Genomic DNA, 20,845 nt, shown 5'->3' on the forward strand with positions numbered 1-20,845 from the left:
CAGTCTTGCTTTCATTGACCTATAAAGGTTATGCCATTCTGCCTAGCTCCAACAGATGTCCAGATAGACATTTCAACAGTCTTAAATAGCCTTGACTTTGAGGTGTTATTGTCACTATGTGAAGTTTGTGACCATTGTGTATGAATTTACGTACTGAAGTTTGTATAATCCTTATGCAAGTGGTGACTATTTTGGCTCCACCATTGGTTGCCTTCTCTCATTTACTAATGAATTCTTTGCCTTTTAAAGTGTATTGCCAGGCTTTTATATTACTCAGACCTTTCTTGGTAAGGAAATAATGGAAGCAGTTGGCTTTCATTGCTGCTGGGAGTGTGGCTCCTCTAAGTTTACCTGTAATTTTCTGTGATATTGGTGTTAATTTACACAAAAGATGTGGTGAGCACACATCTGCTTTTTGCAGACTGAAAAATGGAATAATGAATACAACGATAAATAGATTTATCATTCATGTTGTTTTGTTACAATTAAAAACACAAATGCAATGTTTTGTATGCATTATATATTTGCAGGTTTAGACATAAGCACTTACTTGCAGAGCATGAGTAGTAATGTAATTATTTTTAAAGTTTTTGAAAACATCAATTAATCAGTGGGATGCCAAACAATCCTGGTGTAATTTACTATACAACCCACTGATATTATTCTTATTGCACTGTAATTTCCTTTACTATAACTAATTTCTTTTTCCTTCCTCAAATGCATTTACATTTTGTGACCGAAGTCTAGGAGAGTAAGTGTTACTATGTTTTAATGAAAATACTTGGCATGATTCCCATTCAGATTTCAAGAAACTGGATTTTTCCTCTGAGTTTTTTTCTGTTAGTATGAAAAAAAAAAAGGTTCTTTTTCTTTTGCTATTCTGTTCACTGTATTGAGGGGAAAAAAAGTTATTGAGAAAGAAAATTATTGCAGGACAAATTGGTAATTGCTTACTATCTCCCTGCTGGGAATTAAATCCAGTTGCTTGATTTGATTTGATATTTGCTTGATTCTAAAGATGTATGTATTTTTAATTAAAATGGGCTTCATGTCTGAAAAATAATATGTAGTTGTTTAATGTTAAGTTTAAAAAAAGCACATAGATATCTGTAGTGAACTTTTTTTTGTTGTGACTGTGTATGTTATTTCTTCTTGTACAGAACTTCCTCAAACCTGCTTTGTATTGAAGCTTCTTTTTAAGTGGTCATTGAAAAATGTTTGTGTGTCTACTTTAGTTATTTTTAAACATTTTTTTTCCCAAACTGTAGAGCTCCCACAAGTTTTGGGGTCAACTTTAGAGTAACACTGTCTTTATTTCTCTGTTTCTTATGTCCTCTCTGTTAAAGACTTAACTACCAGCTTAGTCAAAAGCAAGACAGCTATGCAGTGACTGCCCCTCAGCCAGTGGGAACAACTGTCTATGTTAGTGCACAACTCTGAAAAGTTGAGATCGAAAGTGGCCTTAATCTAGTATTTAGATTTGCTTCTGCTTCCTCTGCAGCATTGGTGGAGCCTACAGTCTATTTACTCCACTGCAAAGTAGAATAAACTTTGTCTTTGTTGACAAAAATTGTGGTAGCTATGCTGAAGGAGAAGCTGCCTCCAGGGGGTTCTGGCAGACCCACCTGCTGGAGACTCCGTGGAGCTATGAATAGGTAAGGTGTGGATCTGAAAAATCCTGGCCATGATACTGTGAAACGCAGGAGAAGCTTGAGTTGTTGTAAAGCTCTAAGAAGGTTCTGGCAGCTTTATGCACAGAGCGATTGGGATGGTCTGAACTATCTGATGCATAGCAGCTGTGGAACTGGCAGAAATTTGCCTTGCATAAATTAAAACACTTTATGTGAAAAGTTCTGTTTTCTTCAAATACTGGGGCTGATAACCAGGTTTTTAGGAACCCTCTTAACAGTAGTCACAAGTCTTCTTTACAAAATAATCTTTATGCAGTTCTTCTGTTGTTGACAATGTTATTCAACCTGATTTAGAAGCAAGTCTTTAAAAGACTTTGAAAGAAATTATTTTAAATGTTTTTGTGGTCACAGAAGTGATTCACTGTAAACATGCTGCAATGAAATGACTCGCCTTTTTATATATGCCTATCTGCATTTCAAAGCTGATAAAGTGGACAAAGTTCAATTTCTTAGGCTTGTGTACTTCAGTCTATTCTGATCTTTTTGTGATTAAGACATACTTAAAATGACAGTCCTCTGCACCAGATATATCCTATATCCTGCAGTGATCCATTTCCTCCCATAGGTAATGTACATTGTTCCTGCTCTTCTGATGAGGTCATTTGGGTCTGACCTTGTTATCTGTGATTTGTACTCCTGTTTGGAGAATATGCGAACCAAAAATAAGGGAAGATCCTTTTGGGAGCGTGCATATGGAAAAGGCATGCTGAGATTGCCCGGAAGGATGTTAATTGTGATGGAGATTTGTGGTATGGCGTCAGATCTGTTAAGAGCTAGATCAAAATCATGAACTGGCTTTTCAAGAGATATGAAAAAAATATCTGGAAACTAAATTGGACAGTACTGRTTTGCACAAAGCCTGAATCGGTGATTTAGAAGTGAAAACCTCCTTGTTCTGTCCTTAATTCCCTTTCATGAAATAGGGTAAAACTTTTTAAAAACACTGTTTGTGGTAATGAATGTGTGGAAATACACGTCATCTTCAGCAGCTTCCTCTCTAGCTGGAGTAAAGCAGGAAGCTTGTATTATTGGCTTGCCAATTTAGGCAAGCATAGCAACTGRACGTAAACAACAGCTGAAGGAAGGTATTTGAAAAGCAGCAGAAAATATTCCACAAAAAGTAGCAGCAAAATCTTAATTAATGGGAATTCTACTATGGGCACGTATTAGAGGTCATCTGAAATCTTTTCGTTATTGAGGATGTGGAAAATAAATTAATTTCCTGTAAGGGCTCTAATCTTTTGGGAATGGAGGTCCTTTACTGAAAGAACACAGAATAATGAGAGGCAGAGTATAAGGCATTGGCACGATATAAGAGGCATCAGAGCAGATTTTCTTCAGAAGCCAGTAAACATATGCATGCAGTGATTCTTGAGCAGTGATGAGAAATCTTTCTGCATGTTATTCTATTTTTGTGCTTGGCATCCAGAATACACAAAACCCAACAATTCGGTATAAGATAACCAGGAAGATTAAAAAATATGCTGGTTTAAATCTGAAGGGATGTTTTGTCAGAAATCAACATTAAATGGTGGTTTTGTAATGTCTTAAAAGGCCTCAGATGGATGTCGTAGCTACCTGGCGCAGCTTCCTAGATGACTCCTGTAGAGACAAAGGAGCGGGCACAAGTTGCTTCTGCCAAAACAGGAGTACCCTGGCAACACCTGCCTTGAACTTGTTTTGGGGTTCTCAGAACCTCTGAGCTCCAGGATTGTCCTCAGAATGAGCCTGACATCCTGCAGCCTGGAGTTGTGGAGTCTTAAGCGCACTGAACGGGGTTGTAGATGGTGGCTCTTTCCTTGCCATCATGTTTCTGACCTCTCTGTCACAATAGTTCAGGAAGACCCTGACTTTCATAGCAGAACATGCTGCTGGAGCTTATAAAAGAGCTGCACTCCATCTGAGCTGGTATTCCCTGAGGAAAAACACAGTTCAAGTATCTTCTGGGTTTTCCCCTCTTTGTATCCAAAGCTGCCTCCTATATAGGCTATGTAGGAAGCTAGCTGTAGATAGAGAGAAATGATCTCTAAATTCATTATTCTTGGAGCACTATATATTTTAATTTATCATTGTTACGCTCAGGAAATCCAAATGAATATATCTTGTGTTCATAATACTAGTGTTTGCGACAGTATTGCTATATCATTTTTTATTCAAAAGAGCATTTGTGTCAACTTAGTAAGGTTTTTTTTCTTAGTAATTCTTAAGTTCAAGCTTGGATATTCTCAGATATTCATTTAAATGAGCTGGGTTTTTTTCTTACTGATATTGTCTGCCTTATAGCACTGAGGTAGTGGTGTATTGGTGTAGCCAAAATAGTAGAAAAGAAAACAATAAATATTATAAATATTAATCATTGCTCCTTTATGCATTGAAAAGTCCATCCTGTCATGTAGCTGATGCTAATGCAGTTTATCAGGTTCCTCATTACTAGGTTCTTTTCTTTCTTTCTTTCTTTTTTTTTTTTTTTTTTTTTAATAAGTTCAACTCTTGCAGTGAGTCTCACTGCTGGGTAGTTCCAAGAGCAGCGAGAATAGTTCAGTTTAATACTTGTTGCTTCTTGCTGCAAAATTATGCTTTGTTCAAGACATTGGACCTAGGAAAACTCACTTTGGTTTCTTTTAACTTACTCTTCCTCCTGAACTGCTTTCAAGAGATCTATGTTGCTTTCCAAAGACAATAACTTGACTCAGTTTCCACAAGGAAAACCACTTATTTTGATTTACTTATGTAATTTTTTTTTTCAATGAAAGGATGCACTTGAAATTACAGTTAATAATAACCTTTAGTATTTATACACTGCAGTGTTTACATGAGTTGGAAAAAGCATTGTTCAATTAATATTCAGGTTAAAAAATATATAAATGCCAGTGGTAAAGCTGAATAAAAGTAGAGAATTTTGGCAGGAGCTGATGATGGCTACTTCATGAATATTTTTTGTGCCTTGTGAAAGAAGAAATGAATCTTAGCCTCTGTTTGAGGAGGAGAAAATATACTTTGGCCCCTCAGATTAGTAACAGGGCAAGAAGAAAAGCTCTGAAACTCATTAATAGGAGAGGTATTTTGGTCAAAAATGTGGAATGCATTACAAATTGCTATTTCTTATTTCAGGATTCTCAGATCCGGCAGAGTACTGCTTACAGTTTACATCAGCCTCAGGGAAACAAGGAACATGGCACTGAACGAAGCGGTAGTCTATACAAGAAAAGTGATGGGTAAGTACTGCTGGCTTCTACTGGAAAAAATCGAGGTTCCCAGAGCTGAAATAATATAATATTAAATATATTAAAAACTGAGTCACTTCTTATATTTATTTCTCTTTAAACCAGAATCAGAAAAGTGTGGCAGAAAAGGAAGTGCTCAGTTAAAAATGGTTTTCTTACAATTTCCCATGGTACAGTAAGTATTTGTTTACAGTATTTTATGTACATGGTTGCTAATACAAAAAGACAAGCTATGCTGTTCTATATTTATAATTTGGTATTAGCTAAATTCCTGATGCAGCATTTTGAATATGATGGATACATCTTTTTAAGGCAGTCTTTTAAAAATGTATTAAGACATACACAATATCTAAAAATATGTCTTTTTTTTAATGCTGATGATTGTTAATGGAAAAAATGGCTTTTTTAATGAGTCATTTTGTTCATGTAAGCTGTTCATGTTTTACCAGACTGGCTAAAAATACAAATACTATCTTCTGTTTGTGAAAAGATTTGGTAGGGGGGTCCTTTTACACAGGACTTCAAACAACTTTTTATATTTAAAACACAGGCTGAAAGAATGCTGAAAGGCTTCCCACTGCAAAATGTGCTGCTATATAATAATTTCTTATGAAGACAGGTTTCTTGGGGAACAGCCTTTGTGGGGGAAAATTAACTCTTGAAAGCAGCTTCTAACAGAAACAAAAGAGATGGGAAATTAGAAGCCCCTTTTTCTTTGCAACAGGTATTCGAAACATACCAACATGGCCGTGTAACTTTCTATGCTTGGCTTCGAACCCGGCTATTTTTCCTTTTCCTTACCCTTTCTCTTTCTATTTTGCTTTCTGTAAACTTTCTTAAGTTTCTTGAGTCAGAAATCAACTCAGTGACAATGTTTCCCATTCTTTGTCTAATAAGCAGTCTTGTTTCTTGATCCTGTTATGAACTGTTCTGTTCTTCATCCTGTTTTGCTTGTTGCTAGGACTACAAGTTGACCCTGGCAGCAAAAATGAATCAATCTCTCATTTGTGCATCTAATCACAAGCTGTTGCTTTCTGAATTGACAACCGGGAGTTTAGGAGGAATGTAAAAACAGGCCTGCAAAACATAGTAGCTGCTGTGACTTTGGAATTGTCAACTGGTTTATGCCTGAATGTATACATATGAGTATATCTTTGTCAGAGAAAAGTCTCTTAGGGTCACCATGTTCTGTAAATGCACTTGGCATTGGACACGCTGCAGCGATATCAGTAGGAGTCTGGCTAGGGCAACTCAGAGCTTGGCAGAGGCTACAAAATCCACTTGTGGAGCAGAATTTTAAAACTTGCTTATACAAGTACACTTACTGAGTTCTATCAAGATACCGTTGTTCTACTCGTTTTATAAGTGGTCTAGCAGATGGTCTGACGTTTTTAGAAGCATTAAGTTCCCACTGAAATCAATGGAGCTTTAGATGGAAATTGGTTGCTAAGATAGATGCTTACGTGTGGGTTTAAGTATGTAGGCTTTACAAGTTTGGTCTTTCTCTTTTTATATTACAAAATTAAAATCTTCTTATTTAAAYATAAACTTCTGAGAAGTATTTTTTATACTTCCCTAACTTTCTCYCCGTGTTTTAATGTCAGTTCTATGCAATAGTTCATGCTTGTATTATTGACAGTGCAATGGTATTAATTTCTTAAGAACAGTTATAAATTTCTCAAGAATTTCTCGGGCTGCTCTGAATGTCTTTCCAGACTTTCGAAGCAACAGTATTGATATCCAGGTGTTCTTAAGGTTAATATCTCTTGGCCTCTAAAATTTGATGTGTCATTCTCTGCTCCCAGCTACTCTCCAAAATGAACCATCTCACAGAAGTTCTGTAGTCAGTTTTGTTTGCGTTACCAAATACAAATTTCCAAGTGTCTTGCCTTTAAAGGCTGCGTACTCTTTGTGGATGTGTGTAGCCTCTCAGATTTCTATAAGCCACTATTTTTTCAGTTAATTTCTTGTACAGCCATCTTCTATCAGTTGCAGATGCTGTATTCTGACTTCAGTTTGCCTGCCAACTGTTCTCCTGATGTTCATGAAGAATATGGTTTGTTTTCTGTCAGTCACTTAGCTGTAAAGCTGAATATATTTGCCGGTATGGGCATATGTGCAGATGCTAGATTTTGAGATATCTAAAAGCTTCAAAGAAATTAGCATTCATAGAGCAATGTGCAAGACAGTGATTGACAGAAAAACAGACATTGCTTCTTTGTGTAATTATTAGCAACTGGAAATTGTCTAACACCTACCTGACTGCAGTTTAGTGTACGTGGATGAATAAACAATGATAGAAGCTGATTGAACCATGTAAATAGAAATTCATAAGTGGTTTCTGCGTCGAGAAATCGTGAGAGAGAAATGTTTGAGGGCCTTATATTCCTTAGAGTTAATTTGTGTTTAAAAACTTAAGTGGAATTTGCAGGTTGTCTGCAAAAAGGAACGTAATGAATATCTCTTATCAGGGAATCATGTTTTTTTTTTTTTTTTTTTTTTTTTTTTTTTTTCTAAAAAAAAAATGTTAATTATTTTTTTTTTTAGGGGAAAAAATTTTTTTTTTTTTTTTTTTTGTTCTTTCTTTCTTTACTGCTAGAAACTTTATTCTACCATCAGGATTAACAGCAGAATCTGAAGGCAAAAGAATAAGATTTAATCTTTTGATTCTTAAAAGTTCAGTAAATCACTGAAATATCTAGAAAAATTGAATGATGAAATTGGCCAACCAGTGTGTTAAATAAGTGAACGTATTTGCTCATACCTCATGTGAAAATCATTTTTTTAGTATGGAACTCCTCAGCATTGTCTAAGAAGCCTAACTTTTTAATTCCTGCAGTTATTCTTTGTTGCCAGAATGTTTGAGGGGATAGAAAGCTACAGTCTTCCAAGAAGGAACATGAGTTGATGCTGAAGCAGGAGGGGGTGGCAGCATGTTTTTCCAGATTGCTAGTGTGTTAAAGTGAATTCCCAAGAATTCTGTAGTAGTCTGATGTTTAATTATCTGATGAGAGAATTGTGCAGGAGAATGAAACCCAGAAATCTCAAGTAAGTATTTTAGTGACTGTTATACGTTTCCTATCATTTTCTACTTCCAGGGTCACCTAATCCTGCCTAAGTCTGGATCCACCTGCAGCCTAGCATGCCTAAAGAGTTCAAATAGCCTACTCCTCATCTCCCTTTGTCTTGAGGCTAATAACTTCTGCCCTGAACAGCATCCACCATGTGATGGAAACATGTTATCCACCACATACTAGCACATATCTGGGGGATGACAGTTGTTTGGCCATAGGACAGAAACATGAATGTGGTGATATCACCCAAATTCTAAGGTGTTTGTTGTTGTTGTTATTGGTGGTGTTTGTTTTGTTTTGTTTTGTTCTATTTTAAAAACCCATGTTAGTGTTGACTTTCTTAGGGGGTTGGAAGGTCCTCAGTTGAAAGCTGTAATATATATGGGCACAAACTGAAACACAGACAGTTCTGTCTGAACATAATGAAAATCTTCTTTACTGTGAGGGTGACTGGGTACTGGACAGAGAGTTGCTCAGAGAGGTTGTGGAGTCTCCATCCATGGAGATATTCAAAAGCCTTCTGGAAACCGTCCTGGGCAACGTGCTCTAGGTGGCTCTGCTTGAGCAGGGTGATTGGACTAGATGATCTCCAGAGAACCTCACCTTTTCTGTGATCGAGTTGATTCCAGAATCAGCAGATTGGCCCAGGATGTGTTTTAAGTTGTAGCAGCCACCTCCTGAAGTTCTCAGGTCAGGACACAGAATTCTTGTACCCCATTCTCCAGTTCAGAGAGAAGAGCTGTGTGTGTATATTGGTATTTTAGATCTCTCTGAAACATTCTGGTGGGCCCACTTACAGCTATACATTTCGTATGTTATAGAAAATGTGTTAAGTACTGGAAAGTACCTAAATGACACAAACCTGTAGCCAAAGAACTGCCCAGAGGCGGCCTACTGTGAAAGGACAAAATAAAGCAAGGCAAAATATAAACTACTTGGTAAATAAGCCCCTGGACAACTAATGTACCTTTCTCAGAGGTTTTGTGAGACAGTAAAAATTGAAATAAATTCAGTTTAAAAAAGAATCCCCTTGCTGGGACTACAAAAAGTCCCTAGGACACCCAGCAAGTGTTCTGCAGGTTTGCTGTTTGAAAGCATGCATGATGTTACGTTTTGTTTGCTGGTTTTGCTGGGTAAAGCTAGAGCTATTTTTCAGGGATGCCAGGCTTCTTTTTTAACACGGGAAATCGTATGTAGTTGCTTCCCTTCTTCTTCCATTTCTCCATGGTTTTGATCCTTTACTGGCCTTCAAATATAATGAAATCAGTATTATTTTCTGGCCAACTCCATCTTTTTATTCAGATTATTTTGAAGAAATCTATACTCTTCTTAGTAGACTTGTTCTTCCTTCTTTTTTTTCTAAGTATTCTTCTTTTTTTAATTCATTGATTGATTTAGAAAAAAATGAGATCCAAATTTCTTAAGATTCATTGCAAGTTGATAACATGCTATAACATGTTTAGATMTTATTTAATAGCTTCATAGATTAAAATGATTTGGATTGCTACAATAAGCATGGTAATGTGTTTTTGTATATTTCTATTTTTATAGTAATACTTTCCTAATTATTTAAACAAATTATTTTCCACATCTTATAAGTTCTAATTATCCTTAAAAAAAATAATAAAAAAGAAGAGTGAAGCTATTTTTCCATTGTAGCAAGTACAAGCAATTCCTCAAGTCAGGGTAACAAACATAACATCTTTGTAGGCCCTACCTCAGATCTGGAGGACAGGCAAGTTAATTAGTGCAGAGTTGCTGTTTAAACAGCCTTTGTAGACTATATGAGACTTTTTAAAATGAAATTTGCGTGTGCATTTTGATTTTATTAAAACATTACCACTTTTTATCCAATAAGGAGCTGAAATAGGTGAGAGGGACTTGACTAGCAAGTATGTATCATTATAATATCTAGTGTAACTACATTTTTGATAATGAACTGTATCTGTTTAGTTTTGCKTGTGTTTGTTATAAGACTTCTCTGTGCAGACTTTTTTTTTCAGTGTGTAACTTTACTGATTTAAAAAAATAGAATTTTTTCTAAACTGGTTATCTAGGCTCTCTTTAAAGGCATTAGCAAAAGTCAGCTTGGTGGTATGAAACATTTTCTGAAAGTCTCTCTCCCCTTTTTTACTGATTGTTGAAAACCTAGGTAACTACTAAACTAAAATGTCTAAATTTTACAGGGCTAAACTTAGGTAAAAGAAATCTGTCTCTCTGTTATACATGATTCCTACTGATAAGTGTTACTGGTAAGTTGATTCTAGTGGTAATAATTGAGGTGATGCTAGCCCTTTGCCTCTTTCAAATTTTTAGTGTTTATCCAGTTAATGGTGTGGTGAACAAAACAGCCTAACATAAGAAAATAAAGTTTGCAAACCAAGGATCCAGAAGAAAATATAAATTAGTTTAGCTACCTTGCATATTGAAGTACCAGCCATTTTAAAGTCTTAGTGGCCATAGTCAGATGTTAGCATGTCTTGGACTGGAGGGCTCAGTCAGTGTGCAGTATACTAAAATTTGTATTTTTTATCTTCAAATAGGCTAACCGGCCTCCAGCAAAGCTCAATCTGTTAACCTGCCAAGTGAAAACAAACCCAGAGGAGAAAAAGTGTTTTGACCTCATATCACGTAGGTTTGTTGTTTAGGTCTTTTTACTTGCAGTAACATCTTAGATTTTTGTATTATTTCTGAAGATGTATCAATAATCCAGTTACACACTTTATCATGTGTAGAATGTTTACCTTCCTAAAATGTTCTTCTCAGGGCAAATTGTCTTTCCTTTCTTTTCTTTCTTTCTTTCTTTCACATAATGCAATTTATTGTACCTGCTTGTATTTAAAACTGCTTGTTGTAAAGGTGTGTTTACTGCTTCATTCTATATCATCTTATGCCATCTTACAATGCAGTGACAATCTTTTTGTTGTGATATTGCTCTTTATCTTATGGAGGTCATAGCTGATCCTCTTGGAAAGTTATGGCTTTCATATAGGACCAGAAGAAGGATTTAAACCATGATAAAATTTCTCAAAATTGCAGCATGTCAGTTGCTATGTAATTTTGAAGGAAATACTAAAGCATTTTTAGCTTTGTTATCCCAGAATAGATGTAAAGGGGAGATAAGGAGCCTACAAATTTAAAAGATCAAAATTGAATAATTTAAGATTTTGCTTTGGAACTGAATAGGATAATATGAGACTGCATAGTGAAATGTTTATTTTATTTTATTACTGGGACAGTTTAGTATTGTATTTATRGACTTGACAGAAATGCAGTGCTAATATATATGTATAATAAATTATTTGAGGAGAAGAGTATAATGCTGTTCCTCATTTATTTATTTGTCGGTACGTAAAGTAAACTCCTATTTGAAAGTATAAGATATGCTGCTGATGTTAATAGACTAGTACTCATATACCTGGTACAACCTTTCAATTTCTACTCTGTGCCAAATTAATGTGATTAGTTTGTTTTAGTTTTATCATAAATAGCACAAATAATGCAAACAGTATCATAAAACAGTTTTGGGGAGGACACTGGAGAGGGGGAAGTGAAGGCAAACACACATTCACAGCTAATACTGACATAGATTTGTGAGACTCTCTTTTACTTCAGAGAGACTTGAACAATGAATTAAAAATAGAGCAAGTATGTTTATTGTCTTCCTGAAGTTTTCTTTTAATTACTATCTAATTGCTAATCCTTAAGTCATATTTTTTCCTTTGCATACCCTTTCATTATCTTATACTACTCTGTATCTGCTAGTCCTGTCTCTAGGTCATGGCAATGCTGGGCTATTTTATGATAGTCTTTAATATAGTAGACTCTATATAGCCATTTGCCCTGAAATTTAAAGATGCAAGTTAAGCCCTGATTACTATAGTGTGGGTAGACTAAATTTTATTAGTGAGTAGGGCTTGGTTTTATTGTCCATACAAATTTGATCACAAGACCGGGAACTTCATTCATGCTATAAATTTTATCCTCAAATTTGGAGAAAATTGCTGGGTCTTACCATGAAAAAAATTTGAGAATCATACTTACTTGTTCTGATTTAGCCTACTCTCACTATTAAAATTCTGCTGATTTCTTATTATGTGGGAATAAAGTTTCTGAAATAGAATAATTTGCTTGATACTTGAGATAAATTTGCTCTCTCTCAAATCATTCCTTTCATTTTCTGTCTTACTTTTCAGCTTCTTGAAGATGCATATATTCTCTTTCCTTTCCAAAACTTAATGCAATATTTTCCTGAGTTTCAAAACATTCACTGAACACACTGAACATAATCCTGACTTACTAATGCTTCCGTGGGAGAAAAAAAAAAGAATTGCCTTTTAAATCATTTCTACTTGTTTTGTCTTAGTTTAGAAAACAGAAAAATATTTTTATTTTGAGGAAATAAACTCAGCTTTAGTTATACACAGTTYATTTTCCTCTCCTCTCCTTAAAATGGATGTGTGTTTACCATAGATTTGATCCAAAATTTCCCCCCGTCCCATCTCATTTGTCTGAAACTTGCATATCCTTACTTACTCGATTTTTGCTTGTTCATATCACTGCTTTGACTAAACCACATTCTCAAGCAAGTTGTCATCTGTATTTACTTTTATGTTTTCTTTCTCTGTTCCGAGTTACATTTTGCCCAATATCAGCTTATCAGAGCATAGCAGTTTGACCTATCATGTATCTGACAAAGAATAATCAGCTTACTGCTCTCCAGATCATTCTTTCAGTTTATTTTACAACAGAGTTTAAAAACATTCTTTGTTTTTAAAAACTCTGCAAACTGCTGTATCTTGGCAAGGTATATTCTCTTGTTCCTTATCTAGCACTTCCCTTTCTGTCCTTTCCTGTTTTTTCACTCTCTTTTAACTTTTTCATGTTTGAAACTGCCATTTGATACTTTTTTTGTGATAATAATTTTAAGACTTTAGGAGATTTCATACTAGAATATCTTTCTGCCTCTAGCTTTACCTCTGTTCTTCTCATCAACTACCCTTGTTTTAAACGCAGAAAAAGTCACCAAGCTATATCATACATTATTTCATTCGAAGACTTAAAATGTATTATGCTTGTTTAATTATGACACTATAACAATGCTTGTGAATATGAAAGTAGTAGTAAGCTGAGGGGTTTTTTTATACTTGATTTAGTTGAAACAAGGTTTATCTTGGTTGTAATTTTGACTTTGTATCTGAGAAGTCAATTTTGCCATTTTTTTAAAGTAGTGTGGTATAAAAATTCATCTGGAAGCTTGAAATCTTATGTACATAGAAAACTCAAACATGAACTCTGTTTCGAATATGCCCCACTCAAAAKAAAAAAGCAAATCTTTAGACTTGTGATTGCTGCAGATGTATCTAGAACATCAAAAAAAATTCTGAGCTCTGCTGCTGCTTCAGTAATAGAGGCAGGCACAGCACTTACAGGAAAACGGTATCTGCTTAAAAACCGATAAGCCACCTGTGCAAAATGAGAGAACTGTGGGCTTGAGAGTGTGACGTATAAACACAGATGAAATGTATGTAGCATAAACGAAACTCTCTAAACAGACTTCCTTTGCCTGTCAGCTTTCCAGCGATAAGGCTAGAGACCTCAGGACTTGCATGTCAATAAATTTCAGACTTTTCTGAAAGATTTCTGTATAATCAAATTTTTAATCTGTATATGAATTTATTGTGCAGATGACAGAACTTACCACTTTCAAGCAGAAGATGAACAGGAATGTCAAATGTGAGTTACTTTGCTAACATTATTTCTGATATTGGTGCTCTGCTAAGACATACCTTAAACTTTAGAAGTGCCTAAACGTTTAATAGCAAAATATTACTGCCATTTTAGATGGACTTCTGTGCTACAAAACAGCAAAGAGGAAGCTTTAAATAATGCATTCAAAGGAGATGATAACACAGGAGAAAATAATATTGTCCAGGAACTGACAAAAGAAATTATATCTGAAGTCCAGAGGATGACTGGAAATGATGTGTGTTGTGACTGTGGAGCACAAGGTGACTCAATTAAGTGTATTTCTAATTGGTAAAAATTCTGTGTCTCATGAGAGTGTCTAAGCCGATATTTTATACTTTCACTTTTACTCCTTATCTCATAAGGATTATACACATAATAGAATATGCTAACAATTTAATTGCACTACTTTACTGAGATTGATTTGCTCTATGCATACTGTCAGTGGGGAGAAAAGTTACTAGCTTTTGCTAGTTTTTTTTTCTCCCGGGTGTTTTGCTAATTGTAACTTTTGCTGACATAAATCAATTAAACTTTTATTAGCAAACTCACACGAAGTAAAACTAGTAGGTAAAACTGGGCAGCAGTAAGATACTTCAACATTTTCCTGGTACCTTTCATGTTTTGTTTTCACCTTTTATCTTTGAATTTGAGATCTAGCCAGGGAATAGGTCTAAGGTAGTGCTCTTTGGAAAAGGATACGTCTGCTGACTGTGGTTTGCAGAGTTTGTTTGCAGGGTTGACTGCTGATCAGTGAAGTCCTASTTTAATCCTATTTAATTATTTTTTAATTCCTGCTGTTTCCTGTGTTCTTTTATGTTACACAGTCAATGCAGAACTTAATTTTTTGATCTGATGCTATAGCTGAAAATATTAGATCTGAAACTATCTGCATCTTGTAAATCAATAGTAACTTTAAATAATAAATATTTATACTATAATATTATATATAATAAAACTGTGAGAAGAGTCAATACTACTGCCTTTGAAAAAGAACATTCTAAATAGCTAGCACTAAATTTCTATCAAATGAACAAATTTCTAAGATGTCTAAATCTTGAGAAAATTGACTGGAAGATGAGGGACAGTTGAATAAGAATCCATTAATAATGTGGTTATGTATGTGTACTTCATAATCACTGTTGCTTCCCTTAGTCTAAAGACTATAGCTGAAATATAAAAAACCGTAGGCATTGTTGTTTCAGTTTATATTGCACCTGTATGTCCTGATTGAGAATGTGACACCATTATATTGGTGTTTGAAAGCAGTTCTTGAAAGCAATGGGACAAATGACAAACTCAATCTCAAGTGAGAAGCTCGTTTTGGGGTAGATGTCCTGTTATTAAAATAAATAAATAAATAAATAAATAAATAAAATTGCATTTTGACTTCTTTACCATAAAAAGATTCTGTTTGTGTTTCCCAGCAGAGTAAATGTAAAGGCATAAGTACTAAAATCCTGATAATTTGTGTACAGGAATCTTATTTCTACAGAATTTCAATATTAATGTATTTTCTAGAATTAAATCATTACCTGAATAAATTGTAATTCTATGGGCACTTTCTGTTTCAGATCCTACCTGGCTTTCAACAAATTTGGGAATTCTGACTTGTATTGAATGCTCAGGAATCCATAGAGAACTTGGTGTTCACTATTCCAGAATGCAATCACTGACGTTAGATGTGCTGGGAACATCTGAACTTTTGGTAATGAAATTGCTTTCATTAATTTAAAATAATGCTATAAAATATTTCTACCAGAAAATTGTAAATTGTTCCAGTCTTGAAAGCTGCCTCTGGATAAACACAATTAAGAGAGCTTCATTCCTTAAATTCTAAGGAATCTCTTGAAATATAATGTCTTACTGTAAATTTTGCCTGATCTTAGAATTCATACTAGTAAGTGTTACATACTTTTTAAGTGTGCAAGGCTTTTATTCTAGGTTGCTTTTTAAAAGAACACAACTGCTTGACATATAAATGTGCCTTTTTAATCTAAAAAGTGAAGAATTTCACAACTATTTATCYTATACATTATTTAGCATTTTTCAGGAAAGCTTTAATCCACAAAATAAGAAAAAATATTAGGCAACTGTATACAAAAAAATTRCAACATATCAGCTGCTCTGTGACAGTTCATATGTATGTTCTTACCCAACACAAAGATTTCTACATTTATTTTATAAACTGGTAGTTTGTGGATTATCTTGCAGTTACTTGTTTGTATGCCAAATCCCGTCTGAAAACTGAGGTCCAAAAAGGTACCTATGCTATGACATTCATGATCAATAATATAGTAGCAAAACTAGGAATTAGAATCCAGAAATCCCAACAACCATTTTGCCTTCTCCTCTTGCTAATGCATTTGTAGCCAGGAATTGAACATTTTTTTGGAGGGGGTTGTGATTTTTTTTTTTTTTTTAACAGCTTGCAAAGAATATCGGGAATGCCGGATTCAATGAGATTATGGAATTCTGTCTGCCAGTTGATGAGATGGTCAAACCTAATCCAAGCAGTGATATGTAAGTAAAGAGCAACTACTTCTGAGAAAGGCAGGCATTTAATTTGTCATTACTAATGGGTTGTGCCATCATGGCTTGTACCAACATATCATGGGAGACATACAATGCCTTATAGCTGAGAAATTAACCTTTTTTTTTTTTCTGATGCTTTGCATGTCTGCTTTATTGAACTTTATCTGATGGTAACTTTCCTAATAGTCAGGATTATGTTACCAGTTTTGTATCTCATAAATTGCAAGACAAGAACAAATTAAGGCTGCCTTGGTGAGAATTTTAAAGACCTAAGGGCATGAACATGGGGATTAAAACTAAAGTTATTTCTTTGTTCTATTTAAACACAAAATAGATACTAGAATAAGATACACACTTTATCTGAAAGATAGTGAACATTCATAACACTCATGCTTTCTAGAGACTGCACCTAGGACTTCAGTCCATAATTACATGGAATAAACAGAGAATGTTTGATGGAGTGCATTCCCCAAGATCTCTGAATTGTGATGGCAGGGATATAGGACAGGGCCAAGGAGGCAGCTGTCCTTGCTATTTCCTCAAGAGCTAGCATATAATGCAGAAACAAAACCAGAATTGACTTTGCACGAAGCTGATTTTGTTATCCAGACTTTCACCATTCTGACAGAGCCAATGTTAAACCGTTCAGTATAAATAATTTTACTACTRCTACTACAGAATATTAATATTAATACTAACATCAATAATAATAATCACACAGGATGCCAAATCAATAGCATAAAAATTAAAAGAATTTTTTAAAGTCATCTGCTTTGGTATGTGTCTGTATATCATATTTGTTGTTCTTTATTAAATGATAACCTAAATGCAGACGCTTTTCAAAAACTATAAAGGAAATTATCCTCTATTTTAGGAAGAAGAATTATCCATTGATTCATTCTATTATTGTTGTTCAATCTCTTATAGTCTATGATCTATTATTGCCCTTTATTGTTGTATACAGATGATAAAGTATAGCTTTGTTGCATGTCCTTTGTGCAGTGCTGTGTAAATCTAAAGAGTGTGTGAGGAGTTACACCTCTGAGAAGCATGCAAGCTCCTGTCTTGCTGTGATGGAAAGAGGAATAGTTATTAGTTATTCGTGGGTATTAACAGCAGAGTGGTGACTCATATCCTAATTCAAATGTGCTGAGTGATAGTTTTCACCTCAGTTTCAAGGTGAAACTAAAAACTGCGTCCTCCCCACTTGTTACAGTTGTGGTGAATAGTTGCTTCGCAGAACATACTGCTGTGAATACAGATGCAAGGCCTGCATAGTCTGCACAGAGGTATAAGGCAGATTCTTATATCCCATGCCTCTCCCTTTTCAGCATGTGTACGAGTCAGGTAAATATAAATCTGTAAGGCTGATGCTAGCAGAACAGGATTATGAAGCTTTGATTTATTATCTGTGCATAAAGCTATGTAGTCGTTGAGATCAACTTCACACTACAGTTGAGAGCGGAGAATTTAGGGTCTGTGTTTATAAGGATATTGGAGATCTGATTCATCTTCTGAAGTTGTATTTCATACTGAAAATATGGGACTGCATGTCTTTTGGGTATATTTAAAAAGAAAGATTACCATAATAACTGAGAAATACAATCTTTCCCAGATTTTATTCCAAGTGACTTGCATGTATAGTATGGACATTTGACTGTGTATAACCTGCTAAAATTGTAAAAGTAAATGATACTCAATTTCAGGAATGCAAGAAAAGATTATATTACTGCGAAGTATATTGAGAGAAAATATGCAAGGAAAAAGCATGCTGACAATGCAGCTAAATTGCATGCTCTTTGTGAAGCAGTCAAATCAAGAGATATTCTTGGATTAGTCCAAGTATATGCTGATGGTGTGGACCTTACAGAAAAAATTCCACTAGCCAATGGCCACGTAAGTGTGATGAATTCTTTTAGGCAAGTTGTTATAAGCGCAATATGGTTTCATTATTTAAAAAATACTTCTTTCTTTGATTGGAGGATAAGATTTGAAGTATTGTTTTGAATATTTGTTCTTCTAATGATGTAATTTAACAGTAACAAAAGATGATATTAAATAATTTAAACTGAAACTGTTTCCAAACACTATTACATTTAAAAATTACTAAAATTAAACATTAAATGATTCAGTAATCAAATTGCTTTTAAACCATTTGTTTAGAATCATAGAATCAGTAAGGTTGGAAGGGACCTCTGGAGATCATCTAGCTCAACCTCCCTGCTCAGCAGGGTCACCTAGAGCATGGTAGACAGGGCTGCATCCAGGYSGGCCTTGAAGATCTCCAGAGAAGGAGACTCCACCACCTCTCTGGGCAACCTGTGCCAGTGCTCCGTCACTCTCACAGGGAAGAAATTCCCCCTCATGTTCAGGCCGAACTTCCTGTGCTTCAATTTCTGCACGTTGCCTCTTGTCCTGTCACACGGGACGACTGAAAAGAGTTTGTTTATTTGCTCCTTTCCTTCTTTTTCTTTACAGTAAAGGTTTTACAAAAGATACTTTCAGTGCTAGCATATCTGAATATTTTGAAATTAAATATTTGAGTTGATCATCTGTTTCTGCTTCTCTGTATATCTCTGTATATCAAAAGAAACATGTTTGTTTTGATTTTTTTATTATTGTTAGGAGCAAGATGAAACAGCACTTCACCTTGCTGTTAGATCAGTTGATCGAACATCCCTTCATATAGTTGACTTTTTAGTGCAGAATAGGTAAGTGTATTGTAAACTAATTAAAATCTTATTTACGTCAAGTTACATTTTAAATGAAGTCTGTTACTCACARATGTAATTTCTTCATTGAAAATCTTGTAACAAGAGAAATGTATTAGTGCAGGGTAGAAACTAATTCTAATCAGCTTTCTTCTTTGTTGTACTTCTACAGTGGCAACCTAGACAAGCAAACATGCAAAGGTAGTACAGCTCTGCACTACTGCTGTCTGACAGACAATGTTGAGTGCCTCAAACTGCTTCTGAGAGGGAAGGCTTCTATTGAAATAGGTACAAATAAATGCGTATTTCCACTTCATATTTTTCACAGATTAAAAAAAATGTTGAAGCTAGAATGCATGCATTTCCCCTCAGTTGTTTAATGTAATTCTTTAATGTAATTGTATGAATAATATCTTCATTTAAAAATTAAAATATTTGTTGTTTATTTCAAGTTTAAAATTACTGTGTGCATCAGATTTGTTTCTAAACAATTTCAGATACGTAAGTACTTACAATGTCTTGTTGCCTAGTTATATATTGGCATTTCATGGCTATCATTCCATATAGGTGGCATATTGAGTTGCTACTGCTTATCTTGTTCAGAGGGTTGGTACTAGATGGGCCTAAATATGAAGGAACTTTAGAATGTCTTGATCTAGTTAATTYACTRTTTAACTGCAGGTTTATCTTTAATAATAGATATGTAACTTATGACTCACAGCATCATAACTTTTATTTTCTTGCTGCAATGTAGCCAACGAATCTGGAGAGACACCACTTGATATAGCTAAACGTTTAAAACATACTCACTGTGAAGAACTGGTAAGCATTGCAKCCTTCAGTGTGTTTCTGCATTTATAAGGAAACTCATGTCCGAATATTTAACTGTTTACAGTTGAAAATTCAGTGACTGTATTCAAAACAGAGTAGTATTCTGCTCAGAAAAAGAATCTTAAGAAGAAAACTGTATTTCTTCTTAAATATTTTGGATGAGTTAAAGTTTTGGGGAACAAGGCTGAGATTTATTTCCAAATCCTCAAAAATTTTTTATCTGATATCCCATTGAAATCTAATCACTGAAGTACTTTTTATGGATGAAGACCATGGAAGTGAAGTTTGATACCATCACTACTTTTAGTAAGCAAGGAAAATTAATTGGTGAAGTCAAGGCTTCTGGGAAGGGAGTCTGTATCAAAAACACCTGCCATTGCCAATTTTTCCATCTTACAATTTCTAAATCAAAACAAATAGAGTGTGATGCTTCTTGTCAGGAAGGAAATGGAAAATGGAACTACAGTGGGTAATGAAAAGTCCTTTTGCTTTTGGTTTACTTCTCTTGTGTTTGATCACAAAGCTTCATTCTTTTAATTTACCCAGTGTAATAACTCTCTAAATGACTGAAATCTGTATTTAAAACAAAAAAATAATATTTGTACTTAGAAATCAAGATTACTTCTACATATGCTCTTTGTTTTTTAAACTATGTGCAAATGCTGCCTGTACTAAAGATGTCATCAATCACCTTTTTTTCCTTAGCTTACTCAAGCACTATCTGGAAGATTTAATTCTCATGTTCATGTAGAATATGAATGGCGGTTACTCCATGAAGATCTGGATGAAAGTGATGATGATGTGGATGAAAAGCTACAGGTTGTATCTGTGCATTGTTAATTTTTTGTACGTGTATCTATTGGAGTGTGATGTTCATAATAATTTCAGTAATACATTTTGTTACAGGTATGAAGACACTGCAAAATCAGTTTTATAATAAAATACAGTAGTTCAAATTTTTGTTTCTTAAATTACAGTTTATCTACTTTTTCCTGCTGTTAAGGACTAGATTGTGACTACCCAGATGTGTT

General features: G+C 34.7%; 1 protein-coding gene across 3 annotated transcripts in view; it reads left to right on the top strand.

Annotated features, from left to right (window-relative positions):
• The window catches only part of ASAP2 (ArfGAP with SH3 domain, ankyrin repeat and PH domain 2), an 88,610-nt gene that overhangs the window by 52,312 nt on the left and 15,453 nt on the right, over positions 1 to 20,845 (top strand). For all 3 annotated transcript variants that reach the window (XM_085322929.1, XM_085322930.1, XM_085322931.1), the window contains exons 10-21: positions 4,803 to 4,906; positions 5,021 to 5,090; positions 10,533 to 10,620; positions 13,677 to 13,725; positions 13,834 to 14,000; positions 15,312 to 15,445; positions 16,166 to 16,260; positions 17,979 to 18,168; positions 18,898 to 18,983; positions 19,156 to 19,271; positions 19,738 to 19,805; positions 20,520 to 20,633. In XM_085322929.1, coding sequence (XP_085179055.1) covers positions 4,803 to 4,906; positions 5,021 to 5,090; positions 10,533 to 10,620; positions 13,677 to 13,725; positions 13,834 to 14,000; positions 15,312 to 15,445; positions 16,166 to 16,260; positions 17,979 to 18,168; positions 18,898 to 18,983; positions 19,156 to 19,271; positions 19,738 to 19,805; positions 20,520 to 20,633 — 1,281 coding nt within the window. The remainder of the gene's footprint in view (positions 1 to 4,802; positions 4,907 to 5,020; positions 5,091 to 10,532; positions 10,621 to 13,676; positions 13,726 to 13,833; positions 14,001 to 15,311; positions 15,446 to 16,165; positions 16,261 to 17,978; positions 18,169 to 18,897; positions 18,984 to 19,155; positions 19,272 to 19,737; positions 19,806 to 20,519; positions 20,634 to 20,845) is intronic.

Source organism: Rhea americana, unplaced genomic scaffold, assembly GCF_003343005.1.
Source record: "Rhea americana isolate MKP2758 unplaced genomic scaffold, rheAme1 scaffold_80, whole genome shotgun sequence".
In the NCBI taxonomy this organism is placed as follows: domain Eukaryota; kingdom Metazoa; phylum Chordata; class Aves; order Rheiformes; family Rheidae; genus Rhea; species Rhea americana.